General features: G+C 46.6%; 1 protein-coding gene and 1 long non-coding RNA gene across 3 annotated transcripts in view; one reads left to right on the top strand and one right to left on the bottom strand.

Annotated features, from left to right (window-relative positions):
* Positions 1–240: 240 nt before the first annotated feature.
* Positions 241–20,300, bottom strand: LOC128343089 (E3 ubiquitin-protein ligase TRIM7-like). Its single transcript, XM_053291596.1, has 8 exons — positions 19,406–20,300; positions 16,084–16,179; positions 15,513–15,743; positions 10,883–10,905; positions 9,315–9,433; positions 7,695–7,727; positions 5,605–5,637; positions 241–3,894 (listed from the first exon to the last, which is right to left on the bottom strand). The coding sequence occupies exons 1-8, from the start codon at positions 19,829–19,831 to the stop codon at positions 3,377–3,379; spliced, it is 1,479 nt and encodes a 492-aa protein (XP_053147571.1). The 5' UTR covers positions 19,832–20,300; the 3' UTR covers positions 241–3,376.
* Positions 17,978–20,718, top strand: part of LOC128343138 (uncharacterized) — a 43,687-nt gene continuing 40,946 nt past the window's right edge. For both annotated transcript variants that reach the window (XR_008315344.1, XR_008315345.1), the window contains exon 1: positions 17,978–18,123. This is a non-coding gene — a long non-coding RNA (uncharacterized LOC128343138). The remainder of the gene's footprint in view (positions 18,124–20,718) is intronic.

The raw sequence follows: 20,718 nt of genomic DNA, 5'->3' as shown, positions 1-20,718 counted from the left end.
TGTGATACATCCTTTTTAAGAAAGAAGGCAGAACTCAGAAAAAGGAGGCAAGATTCTGAGTTATTTACTTTTGGTGACTGAGGTTTGTTAATGGAACTGCCCCTGAGGTGATTGGTGAACACCCCAAAATTGCGTTCGGGCTTTGTTGGGGGAAATTAGCTAGCTTATGTGGAGCAGTTCCATGTCAGAATAAATTTTGTGCAAAGTTTGGTCTTGGGAAATGAACTGACAGAGAGTAGGTTATGTTTCAAAAATAAAAGGTTTTATTGTAGGGAGGGGTACAGTGAAAAGGTGGTCAATTAGAGCAATATTATTACTATAAGAATACATTATTGAACAACTTGCAAAGAGACATTTTAGCTTAGGTTCGAATTAAATGAACTCCAGGCTGGCTAGAGAAAGAAGGCTCAGAGAAACAGGCTTTTAGATTTAAGAGAAAAGGAGCAGGGTTAGGGAGCCCAGATTGAGGAGCAGCAGTTATCATACAACCTTGTTCCTTTCTTTACTGGTGGGCATAACCTCGTGGCTCTGGCACAACCACAGGAACTCATTCCTCAGGGACAGAATGGGAAGCGACAGGTAAATGACTTGCCTAGCGAGCAAGAGGATGCCGGTTCGAATCCCCACTGGTATGTTTCCCTGACTATGGGAAACACCTATATCGGGCAGCAGCGAAATAGGAAGATGCTGAAAGGCCTCATCTCAGGCTGTGTGGGAGATGGCAATGGTAAACCTCTCCTGGATTCTACCCAAGACCACCACAGGGCTCTGTGGTCGCCAGGTGTCGACACCAACTCAACGGCACACTTTACCTTTAGATGGCAAGGATAGATCCAAAAGATGTCTGTTTTGGTGAAGCCAGCTCCAGGTGGCAGCGAGGAGGGCTGGGCAGATGGATCAGGCAAGGGATCCGCTCTGGAAACTGGAAGCCAGGATGGCACACAGAGCAAGACCTGGCCAAATGGCAGGGCAGGTGCCAGCTGTAGCGTCAAAGTAACAGGTGACTCCAAGGCAAAGGAACCAAATGTCCAAGGCAAAGGAACCCCAAGACATGTCCTGAGGCAACCCAAAAGGGATCCATTGTTTGGGGTGCAGTGTTTGAGTAATACATAATGTGTGATGAGTCAAGAAGTGACCGGTTACGTAAATGGACTGTATATTTTATTTATGTATCAAATTTGTACACCGCCCCAAACTTTCGTCTCTGGGCATTTAACAATAGAATAAAAACATATACAAAAAAACTTTAAAACAATTTAAAAATAAACCAGCAATTAAAACCCAAAATTTTTTGTTTAGGAAGCTGAGAAAGCTTGGGCGAAAAGATGGGTTTTCAGGTGTGTTTTGAAAATTACCAGAGATGGGGAGGATCGTATCCCAGCAGGGAGCACATTCCACAATCTTGGGGCAGTAACCGAGAAGGCAAGTCTCTGTGTAGCTACCAAATGAGTTGGCGGTAACTGGAGACGGACCTCCTCAGATGACCTCAATGGGCGGTAGGGTTCATAGTGAAGAAGATGCTCTCTTAGATACCCAGGGCCTAAACCATTTAGGGCTTTATAAGTTATTACTAGCACTTTGTATTTCGTCTGGAAACCTATCCATCAGCAAAGGAGTAATGTGGTCTCCCCGAAATTTATTTATTTATTTATTGTTAGATTTATATACCGCCTCGTTATAAACAACCACAAGGCGGAAATGCCAGAGACCAACCTGGCTGCCGCATTCATAACCAACTGAAATTTCCGGACTACGTTCAAAGGCAGACCCTGCACAATAAGTACCTCCATCTTATCTGGATTAAGCTTCAGTTTATTCTCCTTTATCCAGCCCATTACTGCTTCCAAGCAGGCATTTAGGGAATATATGCCAGCTCCTGAAGAGGTTGACATGGAGAAGTAGATCTGGGTGTCATCAGCGTACTGGTAACACCCAGCTCCAAATCCCCTGATGATCTCTCCCAGCGGTTTCATGTAGATGTTAAAAAGCATTGGAGAAAGTACGGAGCCTTGAGGGACACCATACTTAAGCTCTGATTTTGAAGAGCAACGGTCTCCAATCAACACCATCTGGAATCTATCCAAGAGGTAGGGGTGGAACCACTGTAAAACAGTGCCTCCCACCGACAACACCCTCAGACGTTCCAGAAGGGTACTATGGTCGATAGTATCGAAAGCCGCCAAGAGATCCAAAAGGACCAACAGGGTCACACCTCCTCTGACAATTCCAATTGAAGATCATCCATCAGGCTGACCAAGGTAGTCTCCACCCCATATCCTGCCTGAAAACCAGTTTGAAATGGGTCTAGATAATCAGTTTCCTCCAAGACCGCCCTTTTTCACGTATAGATGTGCAAAGGTGATGTCTGCTGGGATGGAATAGCTCAGTAAACCAATCAGTAATCTTAATGAGCATCTCTCTAGAATTCTTATCACAGCTCCAGCCCTTTTGTGATGGGAGGGAGTCGTTTTCACAAGCCTTGTCTACGTTTTCTTGCTGAATTAATTGGTCTGTAATTGGCATCTATGGAGGGGAAATAAAGACAAGGGGTTCAACTCTGAGTTCAGAGGAACCCTGAATGAAAAGCTAACTTGTGAGTTTATCTCTTGTAGGCTACTTTTGAGTCTACTTAGGCATCCCAGCATAGGGAACGTGCAGGGCTTTGGCTTTGGTAGCTGCTAACAAACGGGGAGCTCATGATCCCGTGAGGCTCCTGAGCATATCAAGAGTGAGAACCACAAGCTCATGGTCTCAAGCATAAGCAGAGAGGCTTCTGGGAGCCTGCAGAAAAGCAATGCTGGCAACAGGTTGGAAGCCAGTCGTGGTCACTACAGAGCTGCAAAAGGCTTCATTGACAAATAGCCATTTGGTGTTTTATTAATCAAGCTGGTCTGGAGAGTAACCCCAGTAGGGCCTGTGGGGCAGAGCTGGCTGCCTTAGCCAAGACTGGAGAAAGAGGTACACAGAAACAGGGGTGGACGTAGGGGGATTTTCCTGCAGGGCAAACTCTGCTACCTTCATTCAGCCCCACCTCTGGCTCTGCAGGGAAAGCGGAATGAAATATGGAGGGGGGAGGGGAGGCAGACTACCTGCTCCTCCCACCTCCAAACTCCTGAAACAATTAATGGATAAAAGGGATGCTTCAGTGCTTTGTTGTTGTCTTTTCCCCTTCACTTTGGAAATAGTTCTGATGGGGCAGGATGCAGAATCAATTGGCTTTCTGACAGAGGCAAGGATGAACCAATCACAACTGTTCAAAGCCAGCTGCTCCTCAAATGGGAGAAAAGGTTCCCCCCCCCCTTCTCTTTGGCAAAAGTTGTAGGAATGTGGCAACTGCTGTAGCTTAATATACATCCGTCTCCACTCTTCAGCTGCCTCAGGGGGAGAGTGTCAGGGAGCCTTTTCCATCTACATAAAAGAAAGGGAGAAGGGTCTCTCCTGAGAAGGAGGCTTCTGAGAAGGTGTAGATGGGGGCTGCTGAGTCCGCATCAAAAAAGGCCACCTGCCCCAAAGCATACTTTAGAGTCACTAGGATCTTCTTAGGCTCCCCACTCAGGTGCAGAGGAATGGCAGCAGGGCAATCGAGTGCCTGGTACCTACCACTACACTTCCTCACAGCCCAGATCCCTCCCTCAGGATCCCATCTGAAAAAGTCCCTTCTCTTCACAGACTTCCTGGCAACCCCCAAAGCCCACACACCCTCACATCCCACACTGATTTCCCAGCAGTGTCTCCCTGCTGTGAATCCCTCACACCCCAGCACAAAACAGTAGATGCTGAATCTCTCAGGATTCTTGGGCAGATCTTGCCGTTTCTCTCCCAATCTTAAGCTTTTACGATCCTCTGAAAGGATGAGTCGGGGATGAGCTGTGTCTGGATCCAGAGTGACATTAGCTGTTGCGGATTGAGTGAAGAGAAAAGAAACAGAGTCAGCTGGGAGACTGACTTCACACCCAAATACATTGAGCTGCTTTTGTATGTTTCGATAAAGTGGAATAATCATCATCTTTTAAATACCCATAATGTATATACTGTAAGCCTCAAACCACATCCCAGGAATTACCTGCCTAGCAAAATCAGTGGGACTTCCACGTGCTGCATTTCCAGGGCCTGATTCAGGTGGGGAAGGGTCCATGGGCAAGAGGTGCTCAGTGGCTCCCCTCACCTTTGTTGCTGTTGCTGCCACCCCCTCACTCACCTCTTCCTCTGGGCCTCATCTGGAGGGAATGGAGAAGGCAAGTGGAGCCTTCTTCTCCTTCTCCTCTCACTGCTCACCCGGATACGGAAGGGAAGGTGAAAAGGCAGCAAGAGAGCAGCAGGACAAGGAGGCTCCAGAGATTGGCAATGGGCCCCCTACTGGGATGTGGGCCTCAGCAGGTGCCTGATGATGCCAGCTCCAGGGATGATGGCCCTATGGCATCCCCATCTGGGATATCCTTCTCCTTATTCCAGACTATGAGGAGATTCTTACGATCAACAAGAAGCAGGCTAAGGCAGCCTAGCCCCCTTTTTGTTGATCGTCTGCTGCCACGGGAGCCACACGGGTCTCGGCAGCAAACTCCCCTAATCCCTCTCCCCTTAGCCGAGGTTAGCGAGCGCTCCACTAATCCCATCTTCTTAATTGTGTGTTGCCAGAGCGCGGCTCCACACCGTGGCAACTCACGAGGAGACCCCCAGTGGCAAGGCTAAATGCAGCCTCCCAGCTCGGGGGTCTCTCCAGCATGCCCTGCGAACTCGCGCACACCCACGTGGCCCCCGAACTCCGCAGCCCCCACCAGCTACGTAACAAAGCCAGCAGTCATGTGGCCGATTCAGCCGCCCTCAGCTGACTGACGGGTTGTCTGCGAGCTAAGCTAAGCCCACTCTCCTTGCAAACGCCATCCCAGTGATTGTGGGAACCGCCTCTATATCTACATTTCAACATAGCTGAAACCCTAGGAAGAGCTGGAAGCAGGCAGGTTAAGGAGAGAGAACATTCCCTCTTCATAGAATCATGACCCAGGCTTCAGTTTTTCATTAGAAATATTTATATCCTGCTTCAGGATATAACAACAACAATAGAATATTTCTATCCGGCCAGTGCAGGTGGGACAAGGGGTGTGTGGCTAAATTTGCTGCAGGTGCTGCTCGTTCTTGCTCTCTCCTCCCCAGCTGCCACACTCTGCCTTGTCTCAATGGCTGCAGGATTAATCCTTGGCATGGGGGCTAGCTATTCCCCAGGGAGAAACATACGAGGACGGTGCTGCCTTCAGGCCCTGCTTCTTAGCCTCCCAGAAGTCTCTGACTGGCCACAGTTGGGCCTTGTACCTGATCCAGCTGCCAAGTTCTTAAGTTCCCTGCTTCTATGGTTTGGGAGCTGAACTGGGAGTAAAGATACAGAAGGGAAGATTTGAATTGAATATAAATTGATAAAACCAGAGGAAGTAAATATACATAGGCATGGAGACCTTCCCTCATTCTTCTTTCCCTATACTCCTAATTCACACATTGATGGCTCCAGAGATCCCAAGTTCAGAACGATGAAAACATAAAATAAAAGACAACTTTCTGACAAGTCCTCATCCCTCCTTTGAATTTTGTTCAACATCTGACCCCACAACTTACCTTTCTGCATCTGAAATCCAGATAGTAGATTGACTGGGGAAGGGAAAAGAGATGAAGCATCACCCCATTGTATTGTGAAGAAATATCGCAGCAGTAATGATCACAGCTATTGTGCAAGTTTTCCCTGCTTCAAAAACCAAAGCAGGAAGAAGTTGACCATAAGGAGGTGCAGCACAGATTCTGCACCTTGGCTTGCAAGGCTGTTCGCACTGGTGCAACACTAGTCTGGAACACAAACACAACTTCTTTCCATTTGCGCAAGTGCGGGATTCATTTGGATGTTGCCCTTCCCTGGAAAGTAAGGGGAGGAAGCACCATGGCCAACTGGAACCTCTTCTGATCCAGTGTTAGGAAAATGCAGCTGCCCCTAATTCAATAATAATCAACCAGCAGTGAACAATGGACATCTCAGCTTTAGAGTTGCCATCTTTGAAGAAGAGTTGCATTGGAAGAAGACTGGAACTTCACTCCTTTGCAGGTGAGGAAACACTTATGGACAGAAGTGGCCAGTGCAAGTGGGACAAGGGGTGTGTGACTAAATTTGCTGCAGGTGCTGCTCATTCTTGTTCTCTTCTCCCCAGCTGCCACACTCTGCCTTGTCTCAATGGCTGTGGGATTAATCTTTGGCACACAGGCTGGCTATTGCCCAGGGAGAAACATATGAGGACGTCAGTCTTCCTTCTAACAGGGATTCCAAGATGTTGCTCACTACAATTCCAAGCAGCAATAACCTTTGCTTGGGGATTTTGGGAGTTGTAGTCAACAACATCTGGGAATCCCCCTTAGAGGAAACACTAGAGGATGGTGCTGCCTTCAGGCCCTGCTTTTTAGCCTCTCAGACAGGGCCAGCTCTTACCAGTAAGCAGATGATGCACCGCATCGGGGCGCAGTCTGCAGGAGGGTATTGAGCCAATGAGTCGGGGCGTCGCTTCCCAACTGCGAGACGCACCTGTGCAGTTAAGTCTCTTAACTGCGCAGGAACGCCTCACAGTTGGGAAGCAATGCTGGGCCAAGCAGCAGGCCACGACATTGCTCTGATATCTTCTGCCACCGGGGGGGCGGGTAGAAGGACACGCACACACACCCACAGCCATCCCCTCAGCCGTGCAGCGGCTCGAATTGGCGGGAGGAGGCGAAAAGAAAATGGCCCCAGACGCGGTGATGATGGAAGAGGGAGGAGGAGAAGGAAGCAGCCGGCGGCCTCATAAGGGAGCCTGGTGAAGGGCGGGCAAAAATTTGTCAGGGGCGGGGGAAGCTGCCTCTGGCAGGATGTGGACGGGGACCTCCAGAACAATGGGGAACTGACTCTCTCTTTTTCTCGCCAAGACTGCTCCATTCTCTCTCTCTCTTTCTCTCTCTCATTCAAGCCAAGACTGCTCCATTCTCACTCAATCACTCAAGCCAAGACTGCGCCATTATCTTAAATACCCAGGGCCTAAGCTGTGTAGGGCTTTATAGGTTATAACCAGCACCTTGTATTTTGCCCAGAAGTGTATTGGTAGCCAAATAGCTCTTTAAGTATAGGAGTAATATAATTGTAATTATATTATATACATATTATGTACATAATTATATTATATACAATGTTATGTACATAATTAAGTAAAATCTTTGTGTATTAAATTTTGAATAAACACTAATTGTAATTATTTTGAATTTTTATTTTTTACTATGGGGGGGGCGCTCAACAGAATGTTGCATCGGGGCGCCAGATCCCCCAGAGCTGGCCCTGCTCCCAGAAGTCCCTGACTGGCCGCAATTGGACCAGACAGACCTTGTACCTGATTGAGCTGCCAAGTTCTAAGTTGCCTGCTTATAGGGTGTGTGAGCTGAACTGGGAGGAAAGATACAGGAGGGGAGGGCATAAGATTTGAAAATAAATTGATAAGTACTTCAAACTAGAGGAAATAAATATACATAGGTATGGAGACCTTCCCTCATTCTGCTTTCCCTATACTCCTAATTCACCCATAGATGGCTCCAGAGCTCCCAAGGCAGAACTATGAAAACATAAAATAAAAGCACACAACTTTCTGACAAGTCCCCATCCCTCTTGGGAATTCTGTCCAACATCCGACCCCACAATTTACCTTTCGGCATCTGAAATCCAGATAGTAGATTGCCTGGGGAAGCGAACAGAGATTAAGCATCAACCCATTGTATTTTGAACAAATATTGCAGCAATAACAAATAGTTGATATTAGAGCATCTACATTTTTCTTATTACTAGTGAAAAAGTAAGAGCAAACGCAGACATTACATTGACCTTGTAGTGTTTTGTCTTCTCTGAAGCTTGTCTTTGATTATATGCCATGACATGTTAAGTCTCCTGCTTCAAACCTCAGCTATCTTTGTGATGGATTCTGCGATGATCTGGAGAGCCCATGTTCTCTCATTTCTGTAGTTCTCTTAAATACTGGTACCTCCTATGTCTGCCAGAGCAGTGTGCATGGTAACTCCATGCAAAAAAGGATAGAGAGCTCCCCCCTAAAGAAACTATGCATCAGGGGATATCTTAAGGGGAAAGGGGATGGTAAATCCACTTTGAATCTCTTAGTCTACCAAACCTTCTTTGTATAATTAAGAATGTAGAAACATGTGGAAACAATCCACCTCAATTATGATGTTTGTTCATACTATGTCTGTTCATGTGGTAAGTGTAAGAACTGCATTAGCTCAGTAAAAACTGAAACAAATCTGGGAGAGGCTGGAGCAGGGGAGGGGTTCCTCTCTCAAGTCTACTTTGTCTCCAATATTTAAACTTGTTTTCTTCCGATGGAATTCTTTTCAACAATCCCAATTTGATTGACTATTGGGCTGAAAAAACTAGGAGGGTAAGTTTCAAATCTGTAGTCATGTGTAGTCTCCTATTAAATTACAAACCAGGGTGGAACCTGCCTAGCAAAGGGGACAATTCATGCTAGCTACCACAAGGCCAGCCCTCCTCCCTACAAACCAGCTCTCCTCCCTACTTGTTTTCAACATTCAAACTTGTTTTCTTCCAATGGAATTCTTTTTGACAATCTCAATAAGATTGACTATTGGACTGAAAAACAAAGAGGAAAAGTATCAAATCTGGAAAGATGATACTTAAATTTATTGGCTTAAGAATTTGCAGCCCTATAAAAACATGCTTATTTCCAAGTGGGACTGTCTTTATAAGATGTATAAAGGGGTCAAAAGGCCCCAATTAGTAGAAAGTTCCCTGGAAACCATTAATTTAATTTTAGATTAGTCACATCAACAATCTTCCTTTTATTTCAATGACAGTCATTTGGTCAGTCTTATAGAAAAGGTAACAAAGGGAAGAGAGATGCCATAGAGGAAAGATGATGGTGCTTCCACCAAGGGAGAAAGCCCTGAAGGATCAGGTCTCCCCCACCCCCACCCCGCGCCTATATTTTCTTTTAACAGGTGAGACGGATGCTTGTTTTATGCATGCCTTCATCATAAATTATGTAGACCCTGAAACACCAACAAGCGACACATGATTACAGATTAAATATGAAGAATAACTTCAAGAAATTCCAGAGAATGAACTTCTGAGCCCAGGGCCCTTTCCTCAGCAAACCAAAGTTGCTTTCTCCACTGGCACTGAAGTTCCCCATTTTCCTGGCCCTTCTAAAGTTAGAAGTGGATGCATATGGCTCTAGGTCACATTTGGGCCAATGTAATGTCCATAGAAAATATCTGCAACCATTCCTCTTTACCTTTGAACTCCTTCATGGCATTCTTCAGAAAGGTGTTTGTGTTACACAAGTCCAAGATATTCTGCTTCACTGAGGGAGAAAAAGGCATGGGATTCTCAAATCTCTCTTTCTCCTTACACCTGGTGAGAAACAAAACAGCAGGGAGTTGGAAAGAACATGGTGAAAAAAACAGCACACCCACACCCCCAACTACTGCTCTTTTGTGTGTCGTTGCAGAGATAAGGAATGGTTGTGGGGCATAAAGAACTATGTAGAGCAATAATCATGATGTTCAGCACTCCACAATGGCCAGTCGAGAGGCCAACCAAGCCATTGATTACTTCTCACAGGAGGAGTTAGGCTTTCTATAGATACAGAAGCAGGAAAGTAAAAGTAAAGTGTGCTGTTGAGTCGTGTTGACTCCTGAGTCCTGGTGTCCACAGAGCCCTGTGGTTGTCTTTGTTAAAATACAGGAGGGGGTTACCATTGCCATCTCCTGCGCAGTGCGAGATGATTGATGCCTTTCAGCATCTTCTTATATTAATGCTGCCCGATATAGGTGTTTCCCATAGTCTGGGAAACAAACCAGCAGGGATTCGAACCTGCAACCTCTGGCTTGCTGGTCAAGTCATTTCCCCACTAGGGTGCTATACCTGAACTCCTTCGTGAAGATTTGGTGCATGGTTTTTTTTAGTCTCTCTCCAATATTCAATAAATAAAACAAGTAAAATTAATAGCAACATTTCAGATAAAGAGGAAGGCACATCCAGGAGATGGTACTCCTGGTAAGGCATTTCTCTTCTGCAATTATCTGGAATTTAACTATAGATCCATACAGCAATAAAATACGCAGCTACATTCAGCAGAAATTTTTTGCCATCTCCATCTCCAGAAAAATATCCTATACTGTATGTGTTTATTCAGAAAAGGAAACACTTGCTCCACATGCTTGTATACTAGCAAAAATCCTGCTTTTAAAATGGGCTCTTTGATTTGTCATCTAGTATTTTTTGATAGCTTTGGCATTAATCAAAGCAGACTTGGAATGAGTAATTTCTCTTTCTTGCTGCCACTAACCTTCTGATTAGCCATATCACCTATGCTGTCAGAGTAATACGACCATTTAATCATCAATTTATTTTCTTTTATTCATGCCATCATATTCAAACAAAAAGGAGATTTAAAAAGAAATTAAAGGCAGAACACTATGTGGCTTTTTTAAAAAATGAGGGGGAAGCAACCTCATTGGAGAGATGTGAAACATGAATATGGGGGGATATCAACAGCTGTGCCATCAACTGCTCCATGGACCATTCCTTCCAGTGACTTGAATTAAATGAAACACAAGATACCTTAAAGTGAAATTGAAATACCAGTCTGTCCAGAAGGATTGGTATAGGGCTACCGAAGCTTTTCTGAACTACTGTGTCTTTAATAGGAACCTTCTTCCTTGTGGCTTCTGCCCTTGCAATTCCTTCTATCCAATGGGGACAGAGTATTATTATTCCCTCATTACTGTTTGTCTTTTCTTCCCATTTCTTTCTTCAAGTTCTGTACAAACTATCCAGAATCTTCCGAGATCTACTTACCTCTGCAAGGTGCTTCTCACATCCTGGAAGGAAGGAAGAGAAAGACGAGGAAACTCAGTGTCTGCCTTAGTATGAAGAAAAACTTTATGATAATGAAGTCAGCAGCAAGCAAATTGAATCCATTTAACAGATCTCGACCAGCTGAAGCAGATAAGTGGATATGCTGACTAAAAGAAACAAAAGGCTCCTCCTCTAAAGTGTGAAGCATAACATCTTCTATTTGGGACCAATTCCCTGTTGTCCTGAAGAGGACATGGTCATGTGTCTGCTTACATGGAACTGTTCTTTTATAAGCCCTGACTCTGAATATGTAGGGACAGAGATGCCCTGTGGTGGGCATTTTCAGATGGAGTTTCAACAGTCAGAATGCCGACTGAGATCCCTGCTGTTGTAGTTGAACTCTGTAGAGTTCTGAATTGCCGGCTCAGCTCCACCCTGCTCTGTCCTCTCCTCCTGTAGCCAGTTACCTGTGACTGGGAGAGGCCAGGAGGTGGATGATGCAAGGTCCTTTTTGCTCCAGACAGAGCACCAATCCATAAATCTCACACTGGCCTTCTGTGAAAACTCCGGATATGTTCCCTGCCCCCCTTTAGGTGCACTGGCACATATGGAAGTTGTAGGTTTTTTAAGGGATGAAGTCATGGATTTCTACACAGCTTAGTGCTCCATATGGAACAAAAAGTACATTTCATACGTTGTCTCCTGCCCACCACTCACAATCCTATCTAATAAAGGGGCAGAGGAGAGGACACAGCAGGGGGTCCAATAAACATGTCAGAATTCCAAACCTGAAACTTCTGACTCTTCAGCTGGGAGGGGCAATGCTGGCTCCTCCCAGAAGTCCCAGTTTTGGCCGGGTCATATCAGATAGGGATTGCCACATTACTGGGCTGTGCAGTGGCCTAACCAATGCACAGAGATTCAAGCCCCACATCTACCATTTTGGCTGGCAGTATTTTCTGCAGCAGAGATCAAATCTGAAAAATGACAGGAGGAGAACAGGTTGGCAAGAGCATTGACTAGATTCTCCATAAAGACTGAGGCCATGAAGGATGCTAATGCCTACTTAAACTGCAAGTGTGCAAACAACCCTCTAGTTCAGAACAGATCACACAAAGTTTAATATGCCACCCTATTTCACTTGGTTGCTCCTGTATATAACAGAAACAAGTTGTTCTAGTAAGAACTAATCTGCCTACTTTCCTTTCACTATCACAACTGGACTAAATTGGTGCAAATCGGTTAGGCAGTTCACAAGTTAGCCCACTTGCACCTCGAGCGTTCATGCGTCCACCATCTTGAATTGGGAAGGATGCAAACATCACAAACTACGCGCTTGAGGTGTCCCTACAAGTTCACCAAATTTGGTCCAAATCGGTTCCCACTTGAACCTCAAATGTTCACCTGTCTGCCATCTAGAATAAGGGCAGATGACATCATTACAAATTATGCCCTTGAGCCATCCCTATGTGTCCCTACACCTGTGGCAAATTTGGTCCAAATCAGTTAGGCAGTGCACGCTAGCCCAATTGCACCTCAAATGAGAGAGCTGGTCTTGAGGTAGCAAGCATGACTTGTCCCCATAGCTAAGCAGGGTCTGCCCTGGTTGCATATGAGTGGGAGACTTTATGTGTGAGCACTGCAAAGTATTCCCCTCTGGGGATGAAGCCGCTCTGGGAAGAGCAGAAGGTTTCAAGTTCCCTCCCTGGCATCTCCAAGATAGGGCTGAGAGAGATTCCTGCCTGCAACCTTGGAGAAGCCGCTGCCAGTCTGTGAAGACAATACTGAGCTAGATAGACCAATGGTCTGACTCAATAGATGGCAGTTTCCTATGTTCCTGGTCACGTCTCTGCCATTTTGGGGAGGATAACCTCATCACAAACCATGCCATTGAGTTATCCCTGATTATTACTCACTACAAGTTACCAAATTTGGTTCAGATTGGTTAGGCCGTCCACAAATTAGCCCACTTGCACCTCAAACATTTGTGTGTCTGCAGTGTTGAATCAGGGTGGATGGCATCATCACAAACTACACCATTGGGCCATACCTGTGTGTTCCTACACCTATAGCATATTTGGTTCAAATTGTTTAGGCAGTTCACAAAATAGCCCACTTGTGTCTCATTGTTTATGCGTCCACCATCTTGAATTGGGGTGGATGACATCACCACAAAATACGCTGTTGAGATGTTTCTATGTGTACCTACAGCTGTACCTGATTTGGTTCAGGCACTGCCAAGTTGATAGGGGGACACGGACACAAACACACAAACATGCTAGGTGATCTCATAAGCCTACTGGAAAGTAGGCTTAAAATGAAGTTTATTAATACAATGTTCATAGTAACATCATAAACTGGGCCCCTTCATTTCTTGTATGGATGGGCATATGGAGGCACTCAAGAATTTGGAATCAGACATTAGAGATGTGCAAACTGATTTGTGGCCAAATCAATTTGACTCAAATCTGGTAGATTCCAGTCATTCGGCCAACAATCAAATCTGACATCACCCCACATCAGATTTGCCAACGAAACAAATCTCACTGGATTCAGACCGAATCGCTTTGAGATTTGAGTGAGGATTATTGCCTTACAGTCATTGTCCCATGTGCCTGCCGAGTGTCTCTGTCACTCTGATTGGTTCCCTGCAGGGTGGATTTGATTTAAATCAAACTGATTTAAATCACGATTTAAATCACTAGCAGGGTAGATAAAAATAAAAAAAATCCGATTTAAATTTAAAAAATCCGATTTTTTTGATTTAAATCAGTTTGATTTAAATCAAATCCACCCTGGTTCCCTGGACTGTGTGACCATTGGCTGGTGATCCCTCTTGCTTCTTGGTTGGCTTGTTTTCCGTCAGTTCCATTTGTTCTTTTTTTACACACAGAAACACACATGGGCACACTCAATATACAACACTACACAAAGACACAGTTTGTTAATTGCTGTTCTGCTTGCCCTGCATCTGAAGGTTGAATCCTAAGAAAGGATTCTTATTCTCCGAGTACCAGTTACGGGGGCAGTAACCACAGGAGAGGGCATGCTCTCAACTCCTGCCTGTGGCTTCCAGAGGCATCTGGTGGGCCACTGTGTGAAACAGGATGCTGGAGTAGATGGGCCTTGAGCCTGATCCAGCAGGGCTGTTCTTATGTTATTTATGTTTAAAAGTTTTTTATTTTCAATAGTATTTTGTGGGAGAGATCCCCATTAGTGAGGTAGGTATTGTCAGGAAAGGCTTTGATTCGTGTTGGCACTGGGGCCCCCATACCCCACCTTAGACTTTTGTGCTTTACATTGCTGTAGCTTGTGTGTTCCCACCCCAGTGCAGGGGCGGAGCCACCATTGGGCCAACAGGTTCAAAGAACCCGGGCCAGTGGCCAATCAGGGGCCGCGAGAGTGGCCCCGACACGCCCCCCACATCTGAAGTCAGATGCGGGGGCGGTAGTTTAGCTCCCGAGCGGGGGCCGCGTGGCCCCTTCGGGAGCTAAACAAAGGCTGGCACTGCGTTCGCAGTGCCAGCCAGGAGCAGCTCTTCCCTGCAAAGGCCCCTTCAGGAGCTAAGACTGGCACTGCCTTCAGGAGCTAAGACTGGTGTTGCAGGGAAGAGCCGCTCCTGGGCTGCGCTGTGAATGCAGCGTCAGCCTTTGTCTAACTGCCGAAGGGGCCACGCGGCCCCTTCAGCAGTTAAGCTGCTTCTCAACTCCCGAACGGAGCCTCAAGGCTCCGTTCGGGAGCCAGACCACGCCCCCCCACGTCTGACGTGGGGGCGGGGCTATCGGGGTGCCTGCCGTGGCCGCACACAGGCCGCCAGCGGGCTGGCTATACTCCTGCCCCAGTGCCAATGTATTTAGCAACCAAGAATCTACAAGGTTCTTGTAGCAACCAAGAATCTACACTGCATTTAGATTCTTGTTTTCTTTATAAGTTCTTCATAGGAGAAAAAGGATTCATTATGAGAAAAAGTCATATTGCACCACTGAATCGAAAAATCCAAGCAATCCTAAAAAATAAACTGAGTACCCCATTGCCTTGCAAGTTGGGGAGGGCGGAATTTGTACATGGGGTGCCACAAACTACCCACCAACCTGCAACCCAGTGAGGTACTCAGTTTATCTAAAAACTGCGGCATGCCCTCTCTCCTGCTGTTACTCCCCTGCAACTGGTACTCAGAGGCATCGTGCCTTCAAAGCTTGAGGTGGCCTATAGCCTTCCGACTAGTAGTCGATGATAGACCTCTCCTCCATGAAGTTATCCAAAACCCTCTTAAAGCCATCCAGTTTGTTAGCTGTCACCACATCTTATGGCAGAGAATTCCACAAGTTGATTATGCGTTGTGTGAAAAAATACTTCTATTTGCTGGTCCTAAATTTCTCGGCAATCAATGTCATGGGATGACCCCTGATTCTATTGTTATGTGAGAGGGAGAAGAATTTTTCTCTAACCATTTTCTCCATACCATGCATGATTTTATAGACCTCTATCATGTCGTCTTTTCTCTAAACTATATATCCCCAGGTGCTATTCGATTCAACCGCGAATCACAAATATTCATTTATGTACATCTCTACCAGCCATCCCCTAGGAAGAAGAGGATGAACCTGGCCTGTTTCTGCTGCTGTCTTACCTGCAGAAGCTCACTTGCTGACTGTTCACACTTCTCTTCCATCTCCTGTATAACTTTATCAAGAGAAGAAAGCTCCTTGGAGAGTTTTTCCATATGTTCTTCCCTTCTCCTTGCAGTCTCCTCGTGCATTTCTTCTATCTGGGTCAACAGGAGTGTCTCTTGCTCTTCCAGAAACTGGTGGAGTTGTCTGAATTCAGCCACTGTCTTTTGCCTCTCTGCTACTATTTGATTCTACAGATGAGAAAGGAGAAAAGCAGACCAATGTTTTTGAAAAATTGAGTGTTTATAGAGTCAAGAGGTGGGAGATGATGACCATTCCTGCAGAATAGTCATTGCACTTTTGACAGTCCAGCATATTAATGACATAAACAGGAATCAAGTAAAGAGTTTTGAAGAGACTTCCAAGGGCCTGCCCTTAAAATGACCTCTTGGGAAAAGGAGGTCAGGGGATCCCCATAAGGGACAGTCTGAAAAGAAGAAATGCCTCATGGCTTTTGATGATGGTTTCACTGTTTTGTCTTCAGTTTTTCTACTTATTGAGTCAGATACTTTTTTCTTTGATAATACTTACAAGCAAGTTTTGGCTTTCCTTTTCTGCATTGGCTGTACATGCCAAAATCTTCTCTCTCCCCTTCCTCAAAAGTTCCAAAGAGCTGCAGAACTGATCCTGAAGAGAAAACAGAAGGTCTAGTTTGGTTCCTCTTTGAGGATTTCAGGTTTGTCATCTCCTCCCATCCCCCACTTAATCTTTGGATTTTTTTCTGCTATGCTTTAATTTTGGCATGTTTTGTTGTGACATAATGATTCTACTTATAAACAATTCCGTAAAAAAACAAAACTTTTCCATTTAACACATTGTGTAAAGGGCTTTCCATGTTCACTCAAGCTCCAAAATGCCAAAAATATGAAGCCATTATGGGCCACTCCCTCAACAGACATGTTCTTTGGGCAATATGGATATGGCCTGCAATCCTATTCTGTGCTTACAGCCAGCTTCACCACTACCTTGGAGCTGGATGATTCTCAGCAGAAAAATGGTTGACCTACCTCCCAGATGTGTCTGTTCACACACTGTGGCTATCCTGCACTGAGCAGAGGCTTGGACTGGACTAGTGGTTCCCAATCTGGGGGCCTCCTGATGTTGCTGAACTACAACTCCCAGCATCCCCAGCCACAATACATTGTAGCTAGGAGAGAGCCAGCATGGTGTAGTGGGTAGAGTGCTGGACTAGGACTGGGGAGACCCGAGTTCAAATCCCCATTCAGCCATTAAAAAAAAAAACTAGCTGGGTGACTCTGGGCCAGTCTCTTCTCTCTCAGCCTAACCTACTTCACAGGGTTGTTGTGAAAGAGAAACTCAAGAATGTAGTACATCGCTCTGGGCTCCTTGGAGGAAGAGCGGGATATAAATGTAATAATAATAACAACAACAACAACAACATCATCTGGAGGCCCCCGAGTTGGGAACCACTGGACTGGATTACCTTCAAGGTTCTATGGGGAAGGTATTGGTTGCCAATTGAATACTTGACATATGGAATGCTGGCTTTAGTCGCATGAACTCCGTGGGTTTATTCCAATGGACACACACAGTCCTGGGACTTAGGTCCACCACTCTGCCACTGAAAGACATCCAACTCCATGTAATAAATAAGCCATTTCTTTCCCTTTTTACCTCAAAAGTTGGCATAGATTATCCTCACACCCACCTCACCGACACTGCCAAACTCACTGAGCCATTTTCTAATAATAAGACTGGTGCCTGGGCACCCCAGTCTGCTGATCATGGAAACAGATGCAATCACACTTACAGTGTTGCCTCTTCAGGTGAATATCTTAAGCATGCAGAGTTTGGACAGGAGGATGAGTGAGGTGCTGGGGTTTCCAGAACTGCACTGAATGTACAGCAGGTTTTTTTTGTGTGTATGAACATCCAAACAGGGCTTGTGTCCGTATCCCGTTAAAGCAAGTAAAACACTGCCTGAGATGGTAAACCCAAGGGATACTTCCCCACCACCCAGGGCCGATGCTACCATTAGGCCAACTAGGCGGCTGCCTAGGGCACAGACCTCAGAGGGGCACAGAGTGCAGAGTGTCAATGTGTTTGCTTAGGGTGCAAAAAAGTCTGTCCAGACCCTGCTTCTAGTGAATTCCTTCTGAGCACTTGTTCTACATTAGAGCAGGCAAAGCCTTTTCCTGCCATGAGATTCGGTACTGGAAGACTTTCCCCAGGTCTCCTGGCGGAGGCTGGGGTAAGGCTAGTTTAGTCCTCCTCCTCCATGCCTGCAGTCCGCTTCCCCAAGAATCTTGCCGTGCCACCTCCCAAATAAGCGAAAGTTACCGTATTCCTCAAGCTACAAGGGAACAAATCCCTACCTTGCAGGCGCGTAACTATGATCGGGCAAGGTCTTTAACAATGTGCTGCTGCTGCTGCTGCAACAAGGCGTGCCTCCGATGATCTCTAAACTGCGCAGGCGCACCTGTACTTTGTTAAAGACGCTGGCCTGGACAGACGTGGCCAGCGCGTCCCTCCAGTCTCTCTGCCGGGGCGAGCGTGGGGGAGAAGGGAGAAGGACTTTTCCGATCCGACCCGCAGGCACCACTCGCCGCGGTAAGGGGGGAAAAAACAGCAAAGGAGGTTTGGGGCCCCTCGCAGGCATCATCTTGGTACACCCCTGGCTGTATTTCTGTATTTCTTTAAAGGAGTTCTTAGCCTTCTTCTCAAGTAAGAACCCCGGGGGGGGGGGGGAATGAGACTAAAAACTACAGTATTTGATCATTCCTTAAACTCCCACCTCATTACTGCCATCTCAATTAAGTTCCAAAGTCAGAAGAAGCTTCTTCTCAATTCCTACCCCCCCTCCCAACACTCCGCAGTGTACTGGATGAAATAAAGAAAATGAGGTCTGATATATTAACACAAATCCAAGCTATTTTACTCCCTATGAAAAAAACCAGATTGACGCTCTAGAACAAAAGACTGCTGATATTGCACAGACAGCTGATATGGCTATGGAGCTTAAAGAGTGTATGTTGAATAAATCCTCATATAGGTTCAACATTTCCCCATAACTTGGACCATCTAGAAAACTGTATTTTTGTTCCTCATTAAAGCCTTTTGCTCACACTTTATTAGACAGACAGCCCCACTTTTTGACAATTGATTTCCAAAGCAACTTGAAACAGCCACATGGCCACTACTACCATTCCCAATACAGTAATGGGGGTGGGGGCAGCGTACATATTTGTATGGCTAGTTAATTCTACTCTTGTCTCTCTTATCAACCATGCCAACAGTTAAATTGAAATTTAAGAAAAACAGAGGATGAATCCCCGCTGGTGTGTTTCCCAGACTATGGGAAACACCTATATTGGGCAGCAGCGATATAGGAAGATGCTGAAAGGCATCATCTCATCTGCGTGAGAGGCGACAATGGTAAACCCCTCCTGTATTCTACCAAAAGATAACCACAGGGCTCTGTGGTCGCCAGGAGTCAACACCGACTCTACGGAACAACTTTACCTTTACCGAGGTGTAGCAAGGTTGGAGTGGGCCCTAGGACAAGAAATAGAAATCACCACCCCCCCACACACACACTGCACCTTCTTCTCCCTGCCCCAGTCTTTGCTGCAGAAGACCTGTCCATGGTGAAAACAAAATATTACTGGCATGACCTTTCTCTCAGCAGGATTGCTATTCTTTCCCTGCTCCCTGGGTGGTCAGTGGATACAGAACGGGGCCTCCTGGCAGGTAAACAAGCCCTTTTAGGCTCCCTGCCGCCAGAGTCTGAGTGAAAACCCTCTGATAGAGAGCCCTTTAACATGTCCCCAATCTGAGAATGCTCCATTGAGTAATATGAAGGCATAGAAAAAGGGGGAATTTAACAAAGTACCTTGTACTCCTGGGCAGCCTCCTGGACAGGAACCACAGTGTGAGCTCGGTGCTCCTTGGATAAGTGGCACACCACGCAGAGGGGGGCTTCATCGTCCTGGCAGAAGAGCTTCAGGGGCTCCTGGTGCCTCTCGCAGACTCTCCCCGCTCCGGCTTCCTGCTTCAACTGCAAACTCAGCTCTTGGGCTATTGCAACCATGTTGGCCAGCTGCCTGTTTGGCTTCACGTCCCTCGGCTGAAAGCTCTCTCGGCATTGAGGACAGGCGGTGACTGCGGGCGGCTCCCCCCAGCACTGAGCAATGCAGGCTCGGCAGAAATTGTGCCCGCAGTCCAGAGTCACGGGATCAGTAAAGAAGTCCAGGCAGACGGGGCAAGTGGCTTCATCCTGGAGTTTCTCTCCGAGGTTAAGAGGAGCAGCAGCAGCCATCGCTCAAACTCCGCGACGCAACAGGCTGCCGCTGAGTTTCGCTTTCCACCCGGCCCCTCCCGCCCAGGCGGGGCTTGGCTGAAAGCAGAAGCAGCGCGTCGCTCTTCCTCCAAGCGCTGAAAAGGACAGAGCGCTGGCTACGGTGTAGCTGGGCACCAAGAGGAAAACCGGGGCAGCGGGATGGTCGCTCTCTCTCAACTGAGGACAGCAGGTGGCGGTGTTTGTGGCTTGTTCTCCCAGGCAGTTAGAAATGCAGGCTAGGCAGAAATTGTTGTGCCCGCAGCCGAGCATTTCTGGATCGGCATCAAAGTCCAGGCGAACGCATCAAGTCGCATCCGCGGCCGCCTTCAGCTCGGTGGGACTGGGAGGAGCGGCTTCGGCGGATGCCACGATGTGTAAACAGCCTGAGGCTCGTTTCCTCTCCGCCTCTCGCTCCCTTCCTTCCACCCACTGCGCTCAGGGCTGGGCGTTCCTGCTGCTTCTCCTCCAAGTGCTGGACAGGAAAGGGTCCGATTTCAATACTGGACGCGGCATAAAAGTCAGCGGAGCAGAGCACCTTTCAGTTGCCTTGGATTGAAAACCGTCCGCAGGCACGAGGGAGGAGTACCTTGTTACTTACTCTGAAGATCCCACTTTGGACTGATTAGGAGAAGGTTCAGATACTGTTGCCGCGAGGGCATCAGGGGAGAATAATGTTAATATATAGTAGTACGTAAGTCGGTATTCCTAACTCCCTTGCCCTGTTCAGATCCTAAATATTGGGTGTGCTTGGCCATGAGAAATACGACCGGACTCTGCACATGCCGGAAGTACTTTCCATTCCTATTTCCACAGGTGAAGCCTGGTATTAAAAATGGAGGTTGGGACTGTGCCTTACCTCACAGTAG

Source organism: Hemicordylus capensis, chromosome 2, assembly GCF_027244095.1.
Source record: "Hemicordylus capensis ecotype Gifberg chromosome 2, rHemCap1.1.pri, whole genome shotgun sequence".
Classification (NCBI taxonomy): Eukaryota; Metazoa; Chordata; class Lepidosauria; order Squamata; family Cordylidae; genus Hemicordylus; species Hemicordylus capensis.
Note: the sequence above shows the minus strand (reverse complement) of the source record. Positions and strands in the feature narration are given on the sequence as shown.